The 26736-nt window shown below is 42.2% G+C and overlaps 1 protein-coding gene across 8 annotated transcripts in view; it reads left to right on the forward strand.

Annotated features, from left to right (window-relative positions):
- The window catches only part of SNCAIP (synuclein alpha interacting protein), a 121262-nt gene that overhangs the window by 64248 nt on the left and 30278 nt on the right, over window positions 1-26736 (forward strand). For 6 of the 8 annotated variants that reach the window (XM_083576671.1, XM_083576670.1, XM_083576667.1 and 3 more), the window contains exons 3-6: window positions 1244-1347; window positions 8367-8439; window positions 15266-16119; window positions 19535-19714. In XM_083576671.1, the coding sequence (XP_083432797.1) occupies window positions 1288-1347; window positions 8367-8439; window positions 15266-16119; window positions 19535-19714 (1167 nt within the window). In that variant the 5' untranslated portion in view covers window positions 1244-1287. Of the gene's footprint in view, window positions 1-1243; window positions 1348-8366; window positions 8440-9094; window positions 9169-11888; window positions 11934-15265; window positions 16120-19534; window positions 19715-21473; window positions 21833-26736 lie in introns of those variants that run through there. The other 2 variants (XM_083576672.1, XM_083576673.1) reach the window with 2 other exon arrangements.

Raw genomic sequence — 26736 nt, forward strand, 5'->3', positions numbered from 1 at the left:
CATCTGGCCAAGCAGCCTATTTTTTGTCCAAACCCTGGATCCTAATCCAGACAGATCTCTGTTCAAAAGCCCCTAAATATTTAACACTCTGGTTAATTGTGCAGCTACGAAGCTGGGCTGCAGGGGACAGATTAAGACATTTCTAGGCCTTGAGAAAAATATTGCTGTGCAGTCTGTTGAGTTTGTATGACCAAGCTTCAGGAAATTCCCTGAGTTGAATGTTTACACTTGAATCTTAGAAAGGGGTTTTTTTATGCATTATCTGTAAGCCAAGAGTGTGCATCAAGAATCCTCGAAAACCTAGCTGATCCTGAATAGAACTGAGGCAAATCCAGACATTCTTCAATAGGCAGATGGCATCTAGTTATGTTTCTCAGTGTTATCTGCATCAGATGAAGCTGTGCAGATGCTTGATCAGTATCTGGGGATGGTAATGGGCTGGATGAGCTTCAATAAACCAAACTGACAAGTTGGAGTTGCTGCGACTTTGTGGTTCCTGGGACCGGAAAACATGAAGGTGACATGTTTTGGATGTGGTTGCGCTCCCCCTAAAAGACTGCAACTAGTGCAAAGTGCAGCAGCCAGAGTTTTGAGAGGCCTTTCTGCATGAAACAAAATCACAACATTCTTTAAAGAACTGCCCTGGCTACCTATTAGCACCTATTTACCATCTTTGAATGAGCTCAGAGGAACCAAGACCCACCAGACGGCTTTGTTGGCATTAGCACCCCAGTTTAGGAACACCCTGTCGCTTGAAGTTTGGTTGGTGTCCATACTTTCCATCTTCTGGTAGAAGCTGAAGATATCCCTCATACATGATTTTATTAGGCCTGTACTGGGACAGACAGATGTTGTGAGATCTCTCTTCCCACCCCCGTTTCAATTGAATTGTGTGTTGTTGTTGTTTTTTTTGCTTTTATTGTATTATAATTTGTTTCTACAGACTCTGAAATCTCCCTTGATGAAGGAAGGAATAGAAATCTAGGGCGATATTACCTCTAGTACAATGGGATTGCTCTCTCTCCTCCATCTGTGTGCACCTTCATCCTCTGCAATTCTATTCCACAGGATTAGGGCAACCCCAAAACACATTTAGGAGCTGCTCAGCGGAAGGAGGGAACAGGAAAGTCCCATTACACTTGCAGTAATTATTGCACTTACAGGACTTAGTGCTATGTTGAATACAACCCCTTAGTAAGTGTACAGTGTTAATTTTTGTCTTTCTTTTTTCTCTTTTAAATAGGACTTTTATTATCCAACGAAGCCAATGAAGATGTGCATAGCAGAATGATGGAAGCACCTGAATACCTTGATTTGGATGAAATAGATTTTAGTGATGATATATCTGTAAGTTATCAGGCTTTTCTTTTTTCTTCTCTGCTGAATGAAAGACAGTCTTTCTGTTGTTTTGGTTTTCAGCTTAAATGTTCCATCAGTTTCACCAAATGAGTGGAAAACCTGAAAAGGAGAAAAGAAACATGTGGCATATATTATGGGGTGTCTTAGGGCACTATTTTGTCCTTAATGCTAGCTTGCATCTATATGAAGCCATTGTGAGAGCTACAACCATTCCTGGACCAAGATAGCTTGATCATTGTGGTCCTGGCAATAGTTACCTCAAGACAGGATTGCTCCAATGTGTTCTATGTGGAACTTAGAGCCCTTGGGCTTAGCCTGGAAGTCGCAGTTAGTGTGGAATGAAGATTGTTGACTGGGGGTATCCTCTTGATACCATGGTATCTGCTGAAGGAGCTGCACTGACTAGTGATATGAGGTTCCAGAAGCATGCAGTGTTGTGTACGTCTTCATGACAGATTGTGGACAGCTTATATCACCGAAGCCATGCCACACGACATACCAATATTCTGTTTTTAGGGTTGAGTTCAATTAATGCAACAGGAGATTCAGTTGTGGTACTGATGGGTTGATAGAAACACACACACACACACACACACACACACACAAACACAAACACAAACACAAACACATTGAAGACTTAAAGACCTACCTCACATATTATTTAAGGCCTGAGTGTGCTCTTCTGAAATACCTGGGTAAATCCAGTTGAAATATATCCACTTGGGCCCAGGCTAGTCTTGAAAAGTCATCAGCAGTACACACATTCAAATGTGCAAGAATCCAAAGACACTCCAAAAGCAGGGCTGCCACCCATTCCAAGAATAACTTTGCATTAAGCACAGGGTATGGATGACATATGACACCCTGGTTGTGAATCTGCTTAAAGTATGCAACATTTGTCTGGTGAAAATAGGGATGTCCTGTTCCATAATAATAAGAAGAAGCACTTTACTATTTATACCCTACCCATCTGACCGGGTTGCCACTCTGGGTGGCTTCCAACGTATATAAAACATTCAAAAACATTTTTTAAAAACTTCCCTATAGAGGGCTGCCTTCAGATGGCTCAGGGGTCAGATAACTCCATACCCTCCAACATTTCTCTGATGAAAATAGGGACATCCTAAGGAAAAACAGGACATTCTGGGATCAAATCAGAAACTGGGACAGCTTCTGTAAATCGGGGATGTCCCTGGAAAACAGGGACTCTTGGAGGCTCTGGAATGGATCAGTTTCATAACTTATAGTGTGATCCTAGCAGTGTCTACTCACAACGGGGCTGACTCCCAGGCAAATCAGGTTAGGACTGCAGCCTAAGCCTTGTAGTGTTTATATTGCTATTACTATAATTTCCAAATATGGAAAGCCTAGGGGATAAAATAGAACTTCACTCTGAATAAACAACACTTCCATATATTTCTGCTGCTGTTACATTTTCCTATTTTATACCCCCTATTTCACACTACTTCCTAGAATCTACAAAGGTTAACAGTTCTGAGAGTGTATTATACCAATCTCTAAGGGACGTTAAGGATCTATTTAAGCCAGCAATATGCCTGGAGGATCTGAATACAGTAATCAATTGTGATGCCATTATTAAAATGCTATCATTCTATGGTGCATACTTTGCAGTTCTTACCGAAACTAATGATGCAGCTTATTCCAATGTCCCTAATGAGATCTTGACTATAGGTTATTCTATTTTATGAATACCAATAAAAGCTCCAAACCAAATATGTGTTAAATGCCTAATTAGCGAGGGAATTAGACATATGATTGCTGAATTTATGTTTTATTCTGGCCTTTATAGGGATATTGTTCATTTTTTAAAGTTTCAGCTGCTTTATTCAGAAGCCATTTTCTCCTAAATTGTATTTTAAACTTTGACTATCTTTATGTAGATTATTAATGAAGGCAGGCTAAGATTGCAAATTCATTAGACTGTGATCCAATCTCAAAAGAATAATTTATTTGAGGTAACTGTGCTTTTTATCACTGTGGGGTATAGGGACATGTCCCAGAGCATATTTCTAGACTCAGTTTTATAGCAGCATAAAGCAAAGAAGGTGTAACCTCTTCTTGACTTTCCCATTGTGCCTCAATAATTACCTTTAGTGTCAGTTTCAGAAATGGGTTAATAATGAATGCTGTGAAATGCTTTCTGATTTTTTTTAAAAAATATGCTTAATACATAAGAACAGATTTATTCTTAATTTTCAGCTTCCACTATCACAGGCAAGATTAGCTTGTAATGAAAATACACGTCTCAATAATAAACTTCAGGCTGCTATCAGTGTTAAATTAAAGAACAGTTTCTGTTACATTTGATAAAACATTGCACTCTCTCTAATATATCATCATTGAGTTCTGTACATAAAATCTATACCACTTGCATTCTGGTCCCACTGAGTGGACTTCATTCTGGGGTATAGATATGTTCTGTCACGTTTGTGCATGTTTTGTTCGAAAGTTGCAAATTCACAGATTTGCAGGGAAATAACAGCAGAGCTGAAACCGGCAGCAACATTCAGTCACGACTCCCTCCAAAAACATTCCAGCTACTTCCAAAAAAACATTCTCATCTGGTTTTTGCTAATTTGTCATGTGCTACCTTACTGCCGCTAACCTATCTTCTTAAAGTTGCACACAGTGGTACCTCGGGTTAAGTACTTAATTCATTCCAGAGGTCCGTACTTAACCTGAAACTGTTCTTAACCTGAAGCACCACTTTAGCTAATGGGGCCTCCTGCTGCTGCCGCGCTGCTGGAGCACGATTTCTGTTCTCATCCTAAAGCAAAGTTCTTAACTTGAAGCACTATTTCTGGGTTAGCAGAGTCTGTAACGTGAAGTGTATGTAACCTGAAGCATATGTAACCCGAGGTACCACTGTACTATTGAATTGTAAGGATAAAAGCCTGATTTTCATGGGTTCTGGGCACCATTGAAATTCATTAATTTTGAAGTACTTACCTTTGGTTAGAGTCTGCCAAATGTTTGTTTCAGCATCTAGTCCACTATTGGAAATAGTAATAAATAGTAGCTGAACAACCGAAATAATAACCTAAAAAGTTTAGCTCAGAGTAAACCAACTGAAATTAATGAGCATGACTAAGTTAGGTCCAGGGACATGGGTGGTGCTGTGGGTTAAACACAGAGCCTAGGACTTGCCGATCAGAGGGTCGGCGGTTCGAATCCCCGCAACAGGGTGAGCTCCCGTTGCTCAGTCCCTGCTCCTGCCAACCTAGCAGTTCGAAAGCACGTCAAAGTGCAAGTAGATAAATAGGTACTGCTCCGGCGGGAAGGTGAACGGTGTTTCCATGCGCTGCTCTGGTTCACCAGAAGCGGCTTAGTCATGCTGGCCACATGACCCGGAAGCTGTACAACGGCTCCCTCGGCCAATAAAGCAAAATGAGCGCCGCAACCCCAGAGTTGGTCACGACTGGACCTAATGGTCAGGGGTCCCTTTACCTTTAACTTAAGTTAGGTCCATTCAACTGAATAGGTTGTAATAGGAGTAAAACTTTATTCAATGTCTGTTATGCCATTGTCTATACTAGACCTGCTGTTTCTTCCTTTGATGATGAGATACCAAGCTTCAGATCAGTTCAGTTAAATAAAATTGTAGTGCAGACGTAGCCAATGTGATGCCTTATAGGTGTTGTTATAAGAAGGTAAGAGGAGCCTGCTGGTTTAAGCCAGTACCCCACCTAGTCCAGTATCCTGTCTCTCAGAGGCAAACCAGATGACTGCAGGGAAACCAAAAGCAGGACCTGAACACAATAGCACTTTCCCTTCCGTTTCCAGAAGCATACCATCACCCACTGCAAAGGTAGAACGTATTCATCAGAATTAGTCACCATTGGATAATAACAACAACAACAACAACAACAACAACAACAACAACAACAACAACAACAATTTATTATTTATACCCTGCCCATCTGGCTGGGTTTCTCCAGCCACTTTGGGAGGCTTCCAACAGAATATTAAAATACAATAGTATATTAAACATTAAAAGCTTCCCTCATTAAAAGCTGCCATCATCCCTGACAATTGGCTTAGCTTGGTTGGAGCTGATGGGAGCTGTTGTCTATCAACATCTGGGAAGGTACCATGTTGGCTATAGTGTGTCTCAATAATAAGATGAAACAGGTACAGAAAAAGCAATATTTAAAACTCAATGGCAAGACTGATCAGTAGCCACTCTCCATGGAACAAAGACAGGAGCCAAGGAAAGAAGTGTTCCCTGTTAGTAGCCTGGGAAAGAAGTGAGTAATGTTCTCTCTTGGCGCCTTAATAGTTTTTCTCAGCTGAAAATCCTGTTCATCATATTGATAGAAAAGGCAGAAATTTCAAGCGTTCATATTTTGTTTTGGGACAGGAGCTGAGCAGGAGGAAATCTGCTAGTGTAATCAAACACACACCATTAAAAGCACAATCAAATTTATAGCATGTTTAATAGATTTTTCGTAGGGAACTGAATATATTTTAATGCTGTTAAAAATGGAATGGTTTGCCATTCCAAGAGAGAGGGGAAATAATATATAGAGAAAAACACTGGGCTAACAAAACACATTTCAATGGGGTATAAAAAGCCTGCTTGTAATTGATTTGCCAATTGTGTAGCAGTTGAACCTGTACCCCCTGGCTTCAAGAAGTTAGCATTTTCCTTGGGGACCTGATGCTTCTCTTTCTCCTGGTACCTTTTCACTGCTGAAATACAAAAATACATTGCTCAATATGTGCATGAACATGTGACAACATTTTTATTTCTTTAGTTCTAAGGTTTGTGAAATTTCTGGTACTGCTGTAAACATTGGTGTTTTGAACTCATCCTCGGTTGCTAGCTTCTGTTGTGTAACATTTTATGGTTAGCTTTTTACAGTAAGCCACCCATTTAAGTTTTGGATGTTGGGTGATCCATAGAATAAGGATTTTTCTCAAGTGTTCTACAGCCTGGGTGTCAGGCCAAACACTATTTCCCAACCTTCTTAGGAAAGAGAACTAGGATTTTATCATCAAAAAGTGGACTTGCCCCACTGTTGTTGTTTTTTTAATCTGGCCATTGCCTCCCCGGTATGGCATGGCCCATGATTCAGCCCAGCTTAGGGTCTGAAGACCCTAAGAAAGGTTGCCTAGGCTTGCAGTCTTAAACACCAGGAATGGGGAACTTGTGCCCCTTCAGTTGCTGCTAAACGACAACTCCCATCAACTCCCATCAGTGGCTATGCCGCTGCTTCACTGCGGATATAAAACATCTAGTAAATGGACTCTGTTCTCAGATTCTTAGAGCTAAAAGTCCCATAGACTTAGCAGTAGGCTCAGTCAGAGTCAGGTCAACAGAACCCAAGAACAAAAAAGGAAAGAAATCTAATGAAATATGGGTGTCCTAGGTAAAATCTGTGGAGTGACAGGCTAATTCAGCTTCATTTGAATCGGCCAAGCAAGTTATTTCTGTAACTGGTCGCCTGAGACTGACTGAATCATTTGATTTTGACATATAATTGGCAAATTATCAGTTCCAACAGCAAAGCCATGCATAGAACAGTTCGGCTATTATGTGGGAAGCTACTGGAGTTTTCCAAGTAATTCAGTTTTCTTTGCCATGTCTAAATATATCCCTAAATTTAAGAACATTATATCACCATATAATCTCAAAAATATTTTTTTTTCTTTCCTACCTATGTCTTTTGGCTTTGCAGACTGCTGTTACTAATGTGCAGAAAGGTATTTATTGTCAAAGGTATAATGAGCACCTTTGGCACCGAGAACAGTGTTGGCATGAATTAACATTTTTGTGATGTGTAGCATTCAGTTTTGAAAGGGACCACGGGGATCAATATTAAATTACCTACAGAATTTTGTTTGTGGGAAAATTCTTTTTACAGTGCTGGATCATATGGGTGAATGAAGGCATTCCACAAGTTTATGAAGAAATTATTGCTGCTTACTCAGACATTTGACATTGCTTTAAGAGTGAATCCAATGAATAGCTTGCTGATTAACATCAGGTGTGCCCCTTGCAGCAAATGTATGTATGCTGTGATAATACTCTTTGAGAAACTGGTTTCTCCCCTGTATACATTTACTGTATAAGGAATAATTTCTGTAGGATCCTAACATTTCAGAGAATTACATATAGATAGAAATTTGAGTCTAAACATATGTTAGGCAAACTATACACACACACACACACACACACAGTGGTACCTCGGGTTAAGTACTTAATTCATTCCGCAGAGGACCTTAAGGTCCACAGATGACGACACTTTGGAGATCCCGAACCTCAAAAAGGTTAGATTGGTCTCAACTAGGGCCAGGGCCTTTTCAGTACTGGCCCCGACTTGGTGGAACGCTCTGCCACAAGAGACTAGGGCCCTGCAGGACTTGACATCTTTCTGCAGGGCCTGCAAGGTACAGAGCTGTTCCACCTGGCCTTTGGTTTGGACTCAGTCTGACCCTTATGTTTCCCTCCCCTTATGGTTTTGATCTATGGGCTACTATTAAAATGAGGCTGCATTTTAAATTGTATTTTAACCCGTATTTTAATAAACTGGGTTTGTTTGTTTGTTTTCCCCTGTTGTGTTTTATTGTAATTTTATTGGTGTTAGCCGCCCTGAGCCCAGCTCTGGCTGGGGAGGGCGGGGTATAAATAAATAAAATTTATTATTATTATTTAAATTCTATGATTCAATGTTTCTGTGACATACCACAGCTAGGGAGGCTTTGCTTCCATGATAGGGAAATTAGATGACTGATCTGCCAGGCTTTGTGGGTCAGATTGTTCTAAAAAATCCTTTGTTCACTATCTTCCTCTGGCAGCAGAGTGCAAATGTCCTTAAGTAGCACTTTTATGTTGTGCTGAAATGGAGGGGGGGGGTAGCACCTTTGTTCTAAGCCTCCAGCAGAGCACTGGGTAATACACAGCATCATTAAAATGAGGCATCCACTTGTGGTTAGATTTCGTAACAAAATTACTGAGCAAATGTGACTTTTTTGTTTTTCAGTATTCAGTAACTTCCCTCAAGACTATCCCAGAATTACGTAGGAAGTGTGACTCACAAAATGAAGACAGAACAGGTATGCTGCTCATTTCTGTTCTGCAATCATCATTTTTATAGGGAATTTTTGTTCGTGTAAATACCTTCTTGAACTGTCTTCTTCTTCTAAACTTTGGTATTTGTGTGATAGCTGTCTGGTAACAATGAGTTTCTTTCTCCCCTGTTGCTTTTTCTCTGAATTTCTTCTCTCTTAAGATGTTAGGTTATTAGCAGCAGCAGCAATAACAACAAAAGTTCCATAAAAGGATTTGGCGGCGCACAGATAAACGCAGGGTTTAACCTCAGCAGCTCCAAACCACAGTATATGCAACAATTTACTGAAAAAAACCGAGAAACCATTAGTGACAAGACATAATGATGTAGGCGCCAATGAAAAAATGTTGGATACATTTACTACCCATATGGTCATGACCAGTTTGAGGCATGATGTTTTGCCAAATTCTGAAACTGTATCAAGGATGCTACAAGATAGAATCTACTCTCAGGCATACTGTAACAGTTAAGATGAAAGCAAAGTTTTTGCGTTTAATAGTGTAAACTAAATGAAGAGCCATGGCACACAGATGAGAACCAGCTGGAGACCTTTTCTCCCCTACTGACAAAAAAAAGTGCATTCAGTGTTGTTTTTCACTTTGTAAATCGGATTAAGGCTCTTTTGTTTCTGTCTTCAGCACGGAGCAAAAGTATACTGGTGAGAGTAACATCTCTGCATTGCCCTCTGAAAATTTCATTGTGCTTACATCAAATGGTAATTTCATTAATATATTTGAAACTAAAATGCCAATTGTAGAAACCCGGGGCCTTGGGGTTCTTTAGGAACATTTGAAGACCCAGGCGTTGGCAAGTATTTTATTTATGTATTGTGTTTCACAAAGGAGAAAATTGCCATTGCTTGTAGCGTAGGTGTAGAATTTCTCTGACACAACCATTAATGGCTAAATTGCCACACCTCCTTACTGAGTCACATGTGAGAACAAAGCGAAAACAGTATCTTTCTCTCTTCTCACTTCTGCCATGAACCCTCACTCCCAATACTTCCAGCAATGGTGAGGAAAGCATTGCTTTTGCATCTCCTGAGGCAAGGGACTAGGCAAGGTGCTGCTGCAAAGTGGAAACAGCGCCCACATTCTACAACTTTCCATATGCTAGTCAGGATTCCTGAGTAAATGAAAGAGTTAAACCGATTCAGAAGAAGAAAAAGAAATTATGTAAAAACGGCTCAAAATTATATTAAAAATTATACTCAGTAGAGACATACATTTATGATTGAAATCCTGTGCATAGTCTTTTCTAAAAGGTATTTAAGGATAGGCAAGAACACATTGGATTGTGGCTAAGGGGTGCAGATTAGATCTGATTGAGACACCTGTCATGTTCATTGGATTGACTTAGAAGCAACACATCCCAAATTTTCTGGAAATAGCTCGTTTAGTTTCCGAGTCAATTCACATTCAGCCTAGCCTGCTCCCATACCCTCCACCAAAAGTCCCCAAACCATCTTCACTGTCCAGACTAGGTCTTCATTTCCTTTCCTTCCTTCTTTTCTCTTCCCGGGCTGGCACTTCTGGGGGTTCCACTCTGGTAGCAGCAATAGGCTGCAGGGAAAGGAAAGAGAAGTGTCTCTCTTTCTCCTCCCAGACATTTGGTGCACTGTATATCAGCAGTCCTAGAAGATACAAGTTCACAGTACACCATGTCACATAGCAGTAGCCCTTGAAAAAGCTACACTTTCCCAAATACTGCTGAGCCCTTGGGTCCTGTCATGCTTCCGTACAGCACACCAGGCATTGGAGAGGAGAGAGAGAAAAAGAACATGGGTGGAAATTAATCCAAGCCTGAAGGAGCGTCTCCACTCCCATCGTCCAGCCCCAAGGGCCTTCTGGCGGTTCCCTCACTGTGAGAAGTGAGGTTACAGGGAACCAAGCAGAGGGCCTTCTCGGTAGTGGTGTCCGCCCTGTGGAATGCCCTCCCATCAGAAGTCAAGGAAATAAGCAATTATCTTACTTTTAAAAGACATCTGAAGGCAGCCCTGTTTAGGGAAGTTTTTAATGTTTAATGCTGTATTGTGTTTTTAACATTCGGTTGGGAGCTGAATGTTATTTATACCCTGCCCACTTGGCGAGGTTTCCCCAGCCACTCTGGGCAGCTCCCAACAGAATATTAAAAACACTATAAAACATCAAACTTAAAAACCTTCCCTAAACAGGACTGCCTTAAGTTGTCTTCTGAATTTCAGATAGTTGTTTATTTCTTTGACATCTGATGTGAGGGCGTTCCACAGGGTTGGCACCACCACCGAGAAGGCCCTTTGCCTGGTTCCCTGTAACCTCACTTCTTGCAGTGAGGGAACTGCCAGAAGTCCCTCGGAAGTGGACCTCAGTGTCTGGGCTGAACGATGGGGGTGGAGACGCTCCCTCAAGGTCGTGGGTTTGAGCCCTATGTTGGGCAAAAGATTCCTGCATTGCAGGGAGTTGAACTAGGTAATCCTCATGTCCCTTCCAGCGCGACAATTCTATGATTCTGTGATCTTGTTGCTGTTTTGAAGTTGAGCTCTGTGGTTTATTTACTGGTGTATCTACTGAATTTTCTCTGCCATTTCACTGCCACCAAACAGTTTCAGGCTTCTTTCCCTTTCAGGAATGATTGGAATTAATCAGGGCTCATGTAGCGACCATGATTAGCAGCACAGCACTATGTACCCAGTCAGATTTCATTATGCACTAGCATCTCTGGTAATGCTTCCTTAATAGCATTTTGCCTTTTTTTCTCTTTGAAGGACGCCTCAAAAATTGCCAGACTGGAATGCTGTTGAAATCACACCACAGTTTCAGCTTAGTTCTAATATGAATAAATCACAGAATCATAGAACAGGGATGATGAAGATATTGTGGCAGGCCAGGCAGCTTGGTCTCACTCGCCCCTTTATACCTTTATTGCTTAAATAAGAGGAAACACCTGGAAGAATCTATATACAGTCATACCTCGGGTTGATGTTGCTTCAGGTTGAGCGCTTTCAGGTTGCGCTCCGCGGCGACCCGGAAGTAACGGAACGTGTTACTTCCGGGTTTTGCCGCTCACGCATGCGCAGTCAAAATGACATTACACGCATGTGCAGAAGCGGCAAATCACGACCCGCAGACGCAGGTTGCATTTACTTCAGTATGAGAACAGGGCTCTGGAACGGATTCCGTTCGTATCCAGAGGTACCACTGTACCCGGATGAAAAGGTGCCTGAGGTTGTTGAGTTTTGTCTGTGTGCGCTGATACTTTGTGTTCAGCATATTTTGGGAAGAAGACTTGGGAAAGGAGAATTGAAACCAAGAATGTAGTAAGCTGGAGAGTTATGCCTAAGATAAATATTTTGGTTAAGGGCCAAGTGATCTCAGATTTAAAACTATCTAGCGTCCTAATAACATTATCTGTCACATTTAAATTTGAGATTTGCATCTCTCTCTCTCTCTAGAATAGTATGTGCAAATTTGTGTCTATGGGCCTGTGACCCAAATCTTTTAAGTACCTAGCAATGTTCCTGGATATATTGTAGCCCCTCATCCTTAGTGTAGGCTAAGAAATGAAATCCAAATAAAGGAGGAGGATAGATAACCCAAATGCATTAATTTTCCAACCCTAAATGCTTGAGTTTCTTTTGTTTGAACAGATCAATTTTATATATTAAGTCTGAACCTAACTCATAGAGCCATAGCTTCAAATTGATAGCTAAGTCAATACTGAAAATATTACAATTCTTCTCCACGTTACCATTTTGTCCTCCAGGAAAACAACACAGGGAGAAAGTGGATTATCTGAAAACTTTGTATTTTTCAGCTATGGCACAGCCATTCACATGCTGGGTTTTTATCTCAGCCCAGAAGCTATTTCCTTAGATCCGCCATATATTTTGGATTTACACTAGAAAGCTCATTCAACCTTAAAAGGCAAATAATCATCTCTGTGCAAAGAAGGTGATGACTAACAAAACGTTAATGCCTTGTTGCTGTCTAGACCCCTTTTGTCAAAAAGGGGAAAAAAAGTATTTTCCTTGAGGCTAGGACAAAATTTGCTTTCTGTGTAAAGTCTTGGTCCCTGTTAGAATGAAACAGCTGGGAAACATGTGGTATCCATTTCCCTCTATCACTTGGGGGGGGGGGTTCACATGTAAATAAAACCAGCATTAAACTGTCACCTTTTGAACTCAGGATCGTATACAATATATAAATAAATCTGTGCAATGGGATTTTTGTATTGAACATCTTAAGCTGCATGTTGTTGTTGGAATAATAAATAATTAGCCGAATAATACCATTCCAAAAGCTTCTGAAGATATCCAGGTAATAAGTCAAACCTTATTCTGTTCCTTTCAAAATGTACTTTTTTGCTGTTTTGATAACAATGTTAGCACAGCTGCTTCTTGAAACAGAGTGTTTCTTAGAAGCTCAACTTGAGTGCAATATAGATGCAACTGAAGCACTGCATTTAGTACACACAGTAAATCGAAGTGTGGCTCTGCGAAGAAACACTTTTACGAAGTCCAATCCTACACATTAAAAGGTGACCGTCAGACAGTTTTGTGAGGCCTTCCATACTAAATGAAGTGAACTTTGATCAAATCAGCTAATACTTAGGATAGCAAGAATCCATTTGAATTCTGAAGAACGTGTGATAGGGAGAGATGATAGGAGGATTGCAGGAGATCTCTGACCACATCTCCCAACTTTTGTTTTAAAAATGAAAAGTGGCATTGGCAGGTTGTGAACAGTGCCGGATTTACGTACAGTGGTACCTTGGGTTAAGTACTTAATTCGTTCCGGTGGTCTGTTCTTAACCTGAAACTGTTCTTAACCTGAAGCACCACTTTAGCTAATGGGGCCTCCTGCTGCCACCGCGCTGCCGGAGCATGATTTCTGTTCTCATCCTGAAGCAAAGTTCTTAACCCGAGGTAATATTTCTGGGTTAGCAGAGTCTGTAACCTGAAGCGTGTGTAACCTGAAGCGTATGTAACCCGAGATACCACAGTATAAGCTAAACAAGCTATAGCATAGGGCGCCACTCTTTTGGGGGCCCCCAAAAAAAATTAAAAGAAAAAAGAACTGGGTGTACATTTCCAAAATATGAGATAAAAAAATAAAACCTACATATAGCAACAGTGTTTTGTGTTGTGTAGGCTCCTTTGATGTAAGTAATGGGCCCCTCCTGCTAGCCTGCTCCCTAAAATATCACTGGTTTGCTCATTTCTATATCAATTACTTTGATAAAATACATATTTTGTTATGTGCAAATGGCTTTAGATACCTATTAGGTTCATAAATTACCATATAGCATATATTCAACACAAAAAACAGTGACAATTTGTTGTTGACCAAGGACAGCTGGACATACAGGGTGAGTCTTTCAAAAGAGACGCCGTGGAACATGTGGACTCTGTATCCACGGGGCCTCTTGTAATGGACTCACCCTGTATAAAGGGCCCCATTACCTTCAGTAGGTTTGGCCTCATCAAACCAAAATCCGGCCCTGGTTGTGAATGTGGACATAGCAGCAGGGAGGAGGCACTTAATCTTCTTTCATCCTTCTGCTTAGGATTGTACCCCATTCTGCTATTTCATAGAATCATAGAATCATAGAGTTGGAAGAGACCACAAGGGCCATCGAGTCCAACCCCCTGCCAAGCAGGAAACACCATCAGAGCACTCCTGACATATGGTTGTCAAGCCTCTGCTTAAAGACCTCCAAAGAAGGAGACTCCACCACACTCCTTGGCAGCAAATTCCACTGTCGAACAGCTCTTACTGTCAGGAAGTTCTTCCTAATGTTTAGGTGGAATCTTCTTTCTTGTAGTTTGGAACCATTGCTCCGTGTCCGCTTCTCTGGAGCAGAAGAAAACAACCTTTCTCCCTCCTCTACGTGACATCCTTTTATATATTTGAACATGGCTATCATATCACCCCTTAACCTCCTCTTCTCCAGGCTAAACATGCCCAGCTCCCTTAGCCGTTCCTCATAAGGCATCGTTTCCAGGCCTTTGACCATTTTGGTTGCCCTCCTCTGGACACATTCCAGTTTGTCAGTGTCCTTCTTGAACTGTGGTGCCCAGAACTGGACACAGTACTCCAGGTGAGGTCTGACCAGAGCAGAATACAGTGGCACTATTACTTCCCTTGATCTAGATGCTATACTCCTATTGATGCAGCCCAGAATTGCATTGGCTTTTTTAGCTGCCGCGTCACACTGTTGGCTCATGTCAAGTTTGTGGTCAACCAAGACTCCTAGATCCTTTTCACATGTACTGCATATTTGTCCCATGGAGAGCAATATCTGTATCCCTCTTTCTGTGAGGCAGGTAGCCTGGGGGAGATTTTGATCAAGAGGACTGTGAGAGAAAGAGCTAAACACCCCTTCCTTCCCTCCACCACCATGGAAAGCACATTCACAACCTTCCCCTCTGCTGCCTCTGCAGCTTCATTTCAGAATCACAAAAAACCACTATTTGACCTTAAGATTCAAAACTAGAATACAAGGCTGTGAATATTTTCTGATCATTCTCTATGAGCCAAAATTACGATCTAAATTTAATGTGGCTTCCACAGTTTTTCACGTTTCACCCTCCTGCCATGAATAGTGCTCTGTATTTCTGTCGCTTAATTTTTAGCAACCGAAACCTTGCGGTGTGCAAGGTGGTCATTAAAACACAAGGTATAGTTTCCCCCACGGTATTTTCACAGTACTTTAATTATGGGTAATTATGTTTCCAAGGTATCCTCTTTTCAAAGTATACAAGATAGGAAGAATGCACGGGTGATGATGAAATCGAATTCATTTGAGGTTGCGTTTCTTGTGCTTTTTTTTAGTTCCCAGCACGAATTGGAGTTCAGGAGTTTCGACGGTCCTCGGAAATGCACAAAAACCAACAGGCATTGCGGATATGTACAGTAAATTCAGACCGGTGAAGAGGGTTTCTCCCCTTAAGCACCAACCAGAGAGCTCAGAAAATAATGAAAGTGATGACCAAAAGAACCAGAAGATGGAGTGCCAGAAAGTCAGTGACTCACCACCTGCACCTCAGAATGGGGATCAACTTCCAGGTAGTGGAGAGAGCCTTAAAACAAAATGCATTGAGCCTGGAGTTCTGCTTGGTGAGTTGGAGCACTATGACCTAGACATGGATGAAATTTTGGATGTGCCTTACATTAAATCAAGCCAGCAGCTAGCTGCTTTTGCCAAGGCTGCTCCAGAGAAACGGATTTTGAGTGTGTACTCAACGCTGAATGGTCTCAGTGGCAAGTCATGCCCAGCAGGGAACACAGAGAAGGCACCGACAGGGACAACACAGTTCTGTGTTCTGTCCCCTGTGAAAAGCTCCCAGCTGAGAAAAGGGCAGCCCATTGTTCCCGATCAGCACAAGCATTTAGCTGAAGAATTGGAGTCCCCCCAGCCGCTAGTTAAATGTGGTTCGGTCCATGAACCCGAAGCCCAGACCAAGGGCTTCCTCAACAGGACGTTGGCTGATAAAATGGAGAAGACGGTGCCCCACTGTCAGTTAAAGACTTTTCATCTGCAGGCAGCAGCGCCAGAAAGCAAACAGGATGAACTAAACCTCAGTATGAACTGGAGCAGCCCCGGAGGTCCAGAAGAAAGGAGCGAGGACGTGAAGAAAAACAAGAGCATCTTAAATATTGTGAAGGAAGGGCAGATATCTCTACTGGTAAGTTTTTTAATAGTTCAATTATTCATTCGTAAGGCACACAGAGCAGGAGGGAAAAGTTGCCGTTGAGATTTTCCCTGGAGAATACCACACATTTTAATTTGCAAAAGGGACATTTGTTGAAGGCAGGTTGCATGGGAATATAAAAACTCAAGATTATAAAAACTCAAGGATGGTTGATTTTAATGCAACTACTTAGCAGGGCGTGTATACATTGCATCCTCCATTGTTGTTTTAAATCTTTTTGGAATGGCGGGGCTCACTTGTTCATTTATTAGTAGATTAACTCTGTTCCTACTCAGAGGCCAATAATAGTAACAGAGAGGCTTCTGTTGTGTGTTCTGATTAATATTCAAGGGTGTTTACCCCATCTTATTGCAACAGCTTTCATGAACAGGAGCTCACACAGAAGCCCCAATTGGCCTCTGACCCACATGGAGATTTTAGCTAGTTACAGCTTTGTGATAAAACATCATTAAACGGCGTTTCCAGAGCAACTAGACGTAAGCTAACAAGGTTGGGGGGGGAAGCAAGCCTTATCTGCATTCATATTCATTACTTTGTGCCTACTTTTGTTTATGTTTTACCTACAGCTTTTACCTAAAGCAGGACAGAGACAGAACATGAATGCAGCAGCAAACACAAAAACAGAGAGCTTAAAAAAAGGAGCTAGTATTCAATTGCACAGTGATAATAAAAATAATCAATTGTGAGACCAAAAAACCTTTGCTTTTTTCCTTTAAACCCTTAAAGGAAAAATAAGACCAGTCCCTTCTTTTCTCTATATGAAAGTACTAAGTAGAAACTCAGATTGTAATGTATCCAAATATTCTCATCACAGTTTATTTTGCTTTTCCCTCTCAATTTGTTTCTTCAGCCATTTGTAATCTCTTGCTTTTTTTCTTATAATAATTATCAGGCATGATATTTTCAGTCTAGTGCAATGCTTGGCCCAGTGGGATTCTCGTAGTTAATGCTTTATAAGATTTCTTGCTCCTTGAGACGAGCTGAAGTTTTCATATTCTAGTAAAGTGAAAAGCTGAAAGACATGTTGGTTCTGGAATGTAATATAGAAGATGCCGTGCAAATAAAAAAATATGTTTGGGTCTGTTTCTAATGTCAAATATGAAGAGCAATCCTGTGGTAGAACTAGCTTGCATTTTCCTTTATCTGACGGATTAGTACACAAAGAGCAGTACAATATAATGTAACCTTATATTGTTTTATGGGCATTCCCTTAGGAACATAGGAACTGTCGTACTGCAGCAGATCAATATTCGTTCATGCCTATTCCAGATCTGCCTTCATAAAACTGAGTGACATTATACAATTAATTCAATCCAATGCTTCACCAGTCTGGAAGGAAACTCTGGGGTTGAGGTTTTTTTCTTAATCCTCCGGGGCATTCCAATTATTTTCTTTCCTTTGTTTGAAACATTATAGATGTCTACTCCTTGACTTAGGATATTAGACAGCATGTCTCAAGCTCTAAATCATTATTTCCAATCTTTTGATTGTGCTCACATATTAAAGTTAGAAGGAGCTGAGGGAACTCACAAAGAATCTATCGGAATAACTCCGCTATTGGAGGAAAGCTTAGAAAACTATAAATTCTAACTAGTGCCTTTTCAGAAGCACACGGTTGTGGGTGCCTTTTAAAGGACTATATTATATTTATCATAATTTAATTAGGAGTTTTAGGTACAGACAGGAGGATAGGATTAGATGATGTATCACATAAATATACTGTACAGAATCTATGTAGATCCACTTCTATTTTTTTGTTATTTTGCTAAGAATTCTTATAACCATGGCGGTACACAGCCAGGTTCTTGACTCCCAGCAGGGATGTGTATATGGCCAATTACTACAGCAGTTATTTGTATCAGTTAATGACTGTAATGCTTGGAAAACTTTTAAAATGGGCTGTAATGAAACAGCACTCTATGCAAATCCAAGTAGTTCTGATATTGCCTATCACAAAAGAGAGACTCAATAAACAAAGCCTCTAATCACCCCTGGAGCCAAGGCTCAGAAAGAGTTGCTCCCATATGGCAAAGAACTCTTAAAACCATACAACAAGAGTAGGGTGGAGGTAGAAGAATACAGCAATGGAAGTGATACAGGACACAGTTCTCAGAGTCTCTTCCAACATATCTTAGTCAGAAAGATATGCAAAGTCAGAAATGTGCTCAATGATTTAGCATTATTAGTGGATCCTTAATGGGTTATTTGGCCCCAAGCACAACAAATAAAGAGACCCAAATAGCACCTGTATTTGGGTGTGTTTGTTTGCTGTGTGGACAGTGGCACCACTAAGACTGGACTAATGGGCGCATGTCTGGGGCCCCATGCAGCCCAGAGGTCCCTCAAACACTCCAGCAGCCCCATGGCTATAAGGGGTCTTTATTTTTCTTTAAATGCTGTCTAATAAAAATTCTGTCTGCTCACTTTGAGAGAGCCACTAGAGAGCCAGCATGGTATACTGGTTAAGAGCGGTGGACTTGTAATCTGGTGAACCGGGTTCGATTCCCTGCTCCTCCACATGCAGCTGCTGGGTGACCTTGGGCTAGTCACACTTCTCTGAAGTCTCTCAGCCTCATTCACCTCACAGAGTGTTTGTTGTGGGGGAGGAAGGGAAAGGAGATTGTTGGCCGCTTTCAGACTCCTTAGGGTAGTGATAAAGCGGGATATCAAATCCAAACTACTATTCTTCTTCTTCTTCTTCTTCTTCTTCTTCTTCTTCTTCTTCTCCTTCATACTCATCGTTGCAGCAGCACAGAAGTCTCATGCTGGCTTCTCATGAGCATCCCACGAAATTCTGCCACAGTGGCAGAAAGCTCCGCATTCCTGTGAGTACATGCAAGACTAGACATCTTTAAAAGTCTAGCGCGGGGCTGGGGCGGGGGAAGCCCGAGCTTCCCCCGACCCCAGCCCCCAGAACAGGCAGCTCTCCACAAGCCATGGGAGAGCTGCACGAAGCCTGGGGGCGCTGAGCTCAGTGCGCCCCCAGGCTTCGGGGTGCAGGCAGCTCTCTGCAAGCCGTGGGAGAGCTGTGCGACTTCGCACAGCTCACCCACGGCTTGAGGATAGCTTCCTGAAGCCTGGAGAGCGAGAGGGGTCGGTGTGCACCAACCACTCTTGCTCTCCAGGCTTCAGCGAAAGCCTGCATTCGTCCCATAGGACGCGCACACATTTCCCCTTCATTTTTGGAGGGGAAAAAGTGTGTCCTATAGGACGAAAAATACAGTAAATATAGGTCTCCTGGAATGGGCAATTGTACAAGCCAACTGGTTAGACAACAGGCCATTCAATCAGTATTTTATTTCTTTGCAGACACATAAACCTTAGTAGCTGCTAAAATGGACTCACATGGAATTAAATTGCTAACTCTCCCATGTCATCTTTTGCACAGCCCCACCTCGCAGCTGACAACCTGGACAAGATCCACGATGAAAACGGCAACAACCTTTTGCATGTTGCCGCGTCACAGGGGCATGCAGAATGCCTACAGCATCTCACCTCTCTGATGGGCGAAGACTGCTTGAATGAGCGGAACAGCGAGCAGCTAACCCCTGCTGGCTTAGCAATAAAGGTAGTGTGACTTCCTACGGTGTCTAAAGGCCAAACTCGAAATTGGCCTGGGAACCCAGTTTCTTTCCAAACTTTTAAACAGCAGTGTTGGGGGGAGAGAGGAAGTGTTGTTTAAACTTGTTGCAGAACACACACCAGCACACAGACACACGCCGCCCTACACTCTGCAGAAACTTTCTGTCAGGTGAAGGGAAAGCGAGCCTGACATGGTCAAAATGGCATCACAGGCCATTACGCAGAACTGGCTAAATTGACATACAAACTGCGATACAAGGACAACTGTGACTTTAAAGAAGAATGGGAACTTTTCACAAATTACTTAAAAAGACAACAAAATGAACTGGACTCCTTGGCAGGTTTTGAATAAACATGCACAAATTTATTGATTGATAACATGGTAGACAGATAATGTAAGGATTCTTATAATGTTATAACATGCAGAGAATAATACGTGTTGAGAAATCAGAGAGAGGAGCTGAGGGAAGTCTCTGGGGGAGGGGAGGGAGGGTTTTAGGGGGGTCGGGGGAAAAGGAGAAAAATAATGAATATAATATGTTTTCATATGTTGTTATGTTGAAATTATTAATATAAATATTTAAAAAACGAAAACAAAATGGCATCACAGGCCAATCGGCCCATTGGGCTAGTTAGACCTGCAGGCCAGAGATTCCCTACCGCTGTAAATGATGGTATGTCGTTTGAAGTAAACAATGGAGTCCCATTGTAGGGATAACGAAGATGGGCGATGATCCGGCAGCAGTAAATAGTGATGACCTCTGAGTGGAAAGTGAGGCAGGCAGCGAGGGGCGGTACACTCTTCCTGGCGGATGTTGCTAAGGGGCAGCAGAGTCAAAGTCGGAATGATCAGCATTCTGCAGGCATGCGGCTGGCCAGCACTGCCTCTGTGCAGGTTTGGAACAATTCCTGAACAGCGCTGAACGCACCACCCGCCTCCTTCTAGTGCTGCTGTGTAGCACCCACTGTTTCTACTATTTATTTGATTTATATCCTGCCTGCCCACTAGTAAAAGTTTTCAGCCCATAAAAACATACATAAGATGTGACTACAGTAGCAAGAATGTTACTTGCCCAAAGATTGAAAGAAGAAGAAGTCCCAGCAAAGGAAGAATGGATACAAAAACTTATGGAATATGCAGAAATGGTGAAACTTATTGGAAGAATAAGAAATCAAGATAACAAACTTTTTATAAAAGAATGGAAATGGTTTGTTGTTGGTTTTTTGACGTTATAACATAAAAACTTTATTAGGGCCAAAATTCACAATGTGGTATGTGGTTACGAAGAACCGTTCCTCCGGTTGCCATATTTTGAACTGGGGGCCTTGTAGCTATAACTCTAACAGTAGTCTGATCTCCAGTAATGAGTACATGAGGGACGCAGGTGGCGCTGTGGTCTAAACCACTGAGCCTCTTGGGCTTGCCGATCAGAAGGTCGGCGGTTCGAATCCCCGCGTCGGGGTGAGCTCCTGTTGCTCGGTCCCTGTCCTGCCAACCTAGCAGTTCGAAAGCACACCAAAAAGTGCAAGTAGATAAATAGGTACCACTCCAGCGGGAAGGTAAACGGTGTTTCCATGTGCTGCTCTGGTCACATGACCCAGACAAACGCCGCGGACAGACGCCGGCTCCCTCGGCCTGTAAAGCGAGATGAGCACCGCAACCCCAGAGTCATCTACAACTGGACTTAACTGTCAGGGGTCCTTTACTTTTTTTTTTTTAATGAGTACATGATCATGTTTAAATCCATGCAAATAACATATTTCACTGGTAGATCTCGACAGGCTGGTCCTTTTTGAAAGGCGGAAAAGGAGGCTAAAATACGGTCAGTTGGTAACATGGACTCTTTTTCAAACTACAATTTCTGCTGGCTCTCCCAAGAAGCAGATGTTGAGATATGAATATACAATGACTCAACAGAACCCATCTATGACATCACCATCTACTCAGCCAATCACCTTTCTTCTCTCTGTCCCCTTATGGTTTGAAGCTTGCTCAACAGATGACAACTGGCAGTTGATTACTGGTGCTTGAGTGTACCAAATCATCAAAATGATTCTCGATTTGATTATTTTTATCTATTCTCTGCTCAAATCCCGGTTTAAGGTAAGAGACAAATAAAAGGAAGCACTCCTGAATATAAGCTGCACCTTTTCCCCCAATTTCAGGCCCTGAAAAGTTAAAGTGCAGCCTGTATCCGTGACTCTTTAGCATATGCTGCTGAAAGCTGCTGTGGAGCGTGGGCCACCAACCAGCTGACCTCTTATGATTTGAAGCTTGCTCAACAGACGACAACCGTCCCTAGAGTGCACTAGAGTGATCTCAGCAAAATGATTGTAGGTTTAATTACTTCAATCTATTATCAGGTCAAAGCCCTCTTTAAGGTAAGAGGTGGTAGCTGGGGGAGCCACACGTCTGCCAACCAGCTCCTGAGTTCCTTTCCACCGGCAAGACCCAGAAGCCAAGGTTCCTCAATACCACTGACCAAGGACCTGCCCCAGCTGCCTGGCAGTCAACCATTTCTAGTTAGTTTAGGTCCAGGACCCCAGCCCCATCAAATGATTGTAGGTTTAATTAATTATCTGATGAAAGCCCTCTTTAAGGTAAGAGACAAATAAAAAGGAAGTACTTCCTGTGGCGTTCATACGGAGCCCCGGGTCGTCTCACAGACTATTGACCCGTACACCACTAAACCGCTACCACCAACCAGGTCCTCCCCGGTAAAATCACTTCAGCAAAGTGCAAATGGCTGTGAATTTGTGCTTGTTTGTGAAATTATCACACTAGCTCCTTCTACCAAGCCCGGATGGTAGAAATAAAGCTCTTTCTCTGAAATTATCCCTTGAGTGTCTGTTTTGACTCCCATTTCCCTCTCCCCGGGTGCAATGCTCTTCCCACCCGAGGGCAAAGCCTGAAAAGGCTACATAATAAAGAAGAGTGTATTTTATTTCAGACACAAACAAACTTTTACGGCATTCCAAACGTTGTTACTCTTTACTTTCTTAGTCTTCTTTTCCTCTATCTCTTCTTCCTCCCCTCACTCAAGAACCCACTGCCCTAACTGTCTCTCTATTTCCAACTGCCTGCCAACTGCTTCTCCAACTGCCTTTCCCAACCAGCCAACCTACTAAAGCCAACCAACTACCCACCAACAACTCTAACAAACCTCGGGCTAAGCCCTTTTATACACAGGTAGGCTCTGCCTCCAGCTTTCCTATTGGTCTACATTTTTAACCCTTTCTTTTCCCTCTGCACAGACAGGCTCTAAACAAACGGGCAGCGCATGGTTAAACTATGGAATTTGCTTCCACGGGAGGCAGAGATGGCCACTGACTGGGATGGCTTTAAAAAGAGAATAACACAAATTCACGGAGAAGGGGGTCTCCTACTGTATTGGCCCTAATATAAGCCACACCTTTTTTTCCAACTTCGGACCCTGAAAAGCTAAAGTGCGGCCCTTATTCGCAACCTTTTACCATATGCTGCTGAAAGCGGCTGGGGAGAGCAGGCCACCAACCAGCCGGGAGGCAGACACACAGGGCCCTCCCCGCAGCCATGGCCAAGCAGCCAGGGAGCCGCACGCCCACCCCCCAGCTGGCCTGTCGTGCACGCAGCTCCCCAACCACTTGGTGGGGGGGAGCGCGCAGGCCAATTCCTTGGGTCAGCAAGGCATCTCTGGATAGAACATCTCTAGATAGAACACTTCTCTTTTCTTTCCTCCTTGGTTTGTCACAGTCCCTGTGACATCAAAGTTCTCCGTGGCCTCAGGCTCTGTAACCAATTCTTCCAGCGCTTGTAATTCTGTGGAGCAGCCAGGCATCTCTGGATAGAATATGCAGCATTCTTCTCTTTTGTTTCCTTTGCCATGGATTCTCTCCATTAATTCCTGGTTGAAGATCTTTTTTTAAAAAAAATAATTCATTTTTCTGTTTCATTCATTAAAGGTAAAGGGACCCCTGACCATTAGGTCCAGTCATGACCGACTTTGGGGTTGCGGCGCTCATCTCGCTTTATTGGCTGAGGGAGCGGGCGTACAGCTTCCGGGTCATGTGGCCAGCATGACTAAGCCACTTCTGGCGAACCAGAACAGTGCACAGAAATGCCGTTTACCTTCCCGCCGGAGCGGTACCTATTTATCTACTTGCACTTTGACGTGCTTTCGAACTGCTAGGTTGGCAGGAGCTGGGACTGAGCAACGGGAGCTCACCCCGCCACGGGGATTTGAACCGCCGACCTTCTGATCGACAAGCCCTACATCTCAAATTCTTAACATTTACTATATATTCCTCCCTCCCTCCCCTCCAAGACTTCCCCCAACTTGCGCTTCTGGTTTGTTTCTATTTTCACCCACTTTGCTTTCTCTCAACAGAAAAAGTTATTAATAACATAGCATCAAACCTAAAAACATAAAAATTAAATTAAATACACCTATTTCACCAACTTCTAAACATTTTCTGATATTGAAAATGTGAATGTTTATTTAAATGCTGCCATCACATCTATTGACTTTCTTTGTTTCTGCAAATATAATAGGAATGGTTCCCAATCTTTTTCAAAGTCTCTGTTGTCTTTTTCTCTTAGTCTATCTGTCATTTTTGCCAGTTCTGCGTAGTTCATCAACTTCTCTTGCCATTGTTCTTTAGTTGGTATTTCTCCAGTCTTCCAATTTTGTGCAATCAACATTCTTGCTGCTGTAGTGGCATACATAAATAAAGTCCTCATTTCTTTTGGTATGTCTTGACCTAAAATACCTAATAAAAAGACTTCTGGGTTTTTTACAAAAGTTATTTTTAACATTTTCTTCAATTCATTGTATATCATTTCCCAGTAGGATTTTACTTTCTTACACTCCCACCACATATGATAGAACGTACCTTCTGTTTCACATCTCCAACACTCTTTATTTTCGTTTTTATACATTTCGCCAATTTAACCAGTGATAAATACCATTCCTGGTTGAAGATCTTAATGCAACTGGGAATTCTTTTAAAACCCCATTTGTTGATCTTTCCTATGGGCAAGACTGAGTTTGTGCCAGAGCCAAGAGGGATTTTCTTTCCAATACCATTAAATCAAATAGGCGTTTGCCACGCTCTTGGGACACTCCAGACCAGCCTTGTTTGAGGAGAGCCACCCCGCTTTAACCCAGCAGCAGGAGAAGTTTTGCTTGGCCATTGGGCAAAGCGGGGCAAACCATTGGCGGGCACAAGAGAAGCCGGCGGATTCCATGGAAAGGGTTTATTGAATATTTACAGACAAATTGTAAACAGATAAAAACACTGGCAGGATTATTGTAATAACCTGCAGCTATATAAGAGTATCTGAAGCTGAGGCTCCAATACTTTGGCCACCTCATGAGAAGAGAAGACTCCCTGGAAAAGACCCTGATGTTGGGAAAGATTGAGGGCACAAGGAGAAGGGGGTGACAGAGGACGAGATGGTTGGACAGTGTTCTCGAAGCTACGAGCATGAGTTTGACCAAACCGGGAGGCAGTGGAAGACAGAAGTGCCTGGCGTGCTCTGGTCCATGGGGTCACGAAGAGTCGGACACGACTAAACTACTAAACAACAACAACAATATAAGAATATATAGTTAAAGAGGTTAAATAAATGAGTAAGTTATGTTAATTTGGATATGCAGAAGATATTAAAAATAAATTTAAGGAACTGCAGAAAGAGGGGGAAGGAAGTCAAGTTTCAAAAGGTTAAAATGACTGTAAAATCAGTGAACTGTATATATCTGGAAAGTATAAATAAAAATTCATAAATAACAAGAAGAAGAACCTGCTGCATCAGGCCAATGGCCCATCTAGTCCAGCATCATGTTTTTATGGATGCCTGTGGGAAACCAGGAAGCAGGATTCAAGCTCAAGGGCACCCACCTCTCCTGTGAGTTTGTTGGTGACCATTCGTTGCTTGGTTGGTTGCCATTGAGCGGGGTCCAATGCCATCACTGGCTGGTGCTTTTTATTTTTGGTTTTGGGAGAGTTTTCTAAGCAAACCGTTGTGAGATCCAGCTATGTTCCAAGCCACATTCTTTAGAAGCAGGTCATTCAAGCAGCTTCAGTGAAAGATCAACTGCAACCACAGATCATCAGTTTTATATCATATACCTGTGACAATTTGCCATCCACACATTAGGGGGTTCCACTATGATTCCACGGTGCAACAGTATGCTAACTGACTCAGGTTTGTTTTGGTGTTTGTTTGTTTTTTTTGGTTTTTTTTTTGAAAACCCTTATTTCCAGAATCAGACCTGAGGCACAAGTTGATTATGCTGTAATAATATGAGTATATTAAGGAAGATAAATGAGATGAAAGGTACATATGTGAAGGCTGCTGATACTCCTGGGTTTTTCTTATGCAGCGTCTACTTTAATGTGCCACATCCAGAGCTGAAACGTCTTAGATATCAAAACCACTTTGGAATATCACATGAAGGTAAACATTTACCTCTTGTGGAGAACAGCAGGCAACCTGTCAGAAACAAAAATAATTAATGTCATCTGGAAGAAAGTTCAGACTACAGGAAAATCTGTAATACAAGAAAACACTACATTTTATAGCACTGCTGTGCCCTTGTAAAATACAGTGGTGTGCACAGGAAGGACAACGATGGAGTTAAACTTCTCTTGGGATATTCTGCAAATGAAGCAAAATAAATGAAGCAAAATACTGGGGCCACTTTCGCAGGGTAAAACCAAGAGGTTCTGGAAAAAGCACAAAATAGGAATGGCGGGATCCTTAAATTTTATCTCCCTTTTAGGAAAAGTTTGGAAGTATGTTCAGGTCTGATCTCTGGTGGAATCCAAGGCTGTGGCCATGAGAGCAGCAAGACCCCCCTTGGGGTGTTAATGCTGTGAACCTTTCCATTGTAGGCTCAGGTTGTCTATATGTGTAACTAAGCCATATATCATAAAGACACCACAGTCTCCGCTGTTCCTCATTCCCAGGAAACTGAACCCTGGGTAAGGAATCCATGGAATCTCACACAGCTCAGAGATTGGGGT

This window comes from Podarcis filfolensis, assembly GCF_964270895.1.
Source record: "Podarcis filfolensis genome assembly, chromosome: 11".
Lineage (NCBI taxonomy): Eukaryota > Metazoa > Chordata > Lepidosauria > Squamata > Lacertidae > Podarcis > Podarcis filfolensis.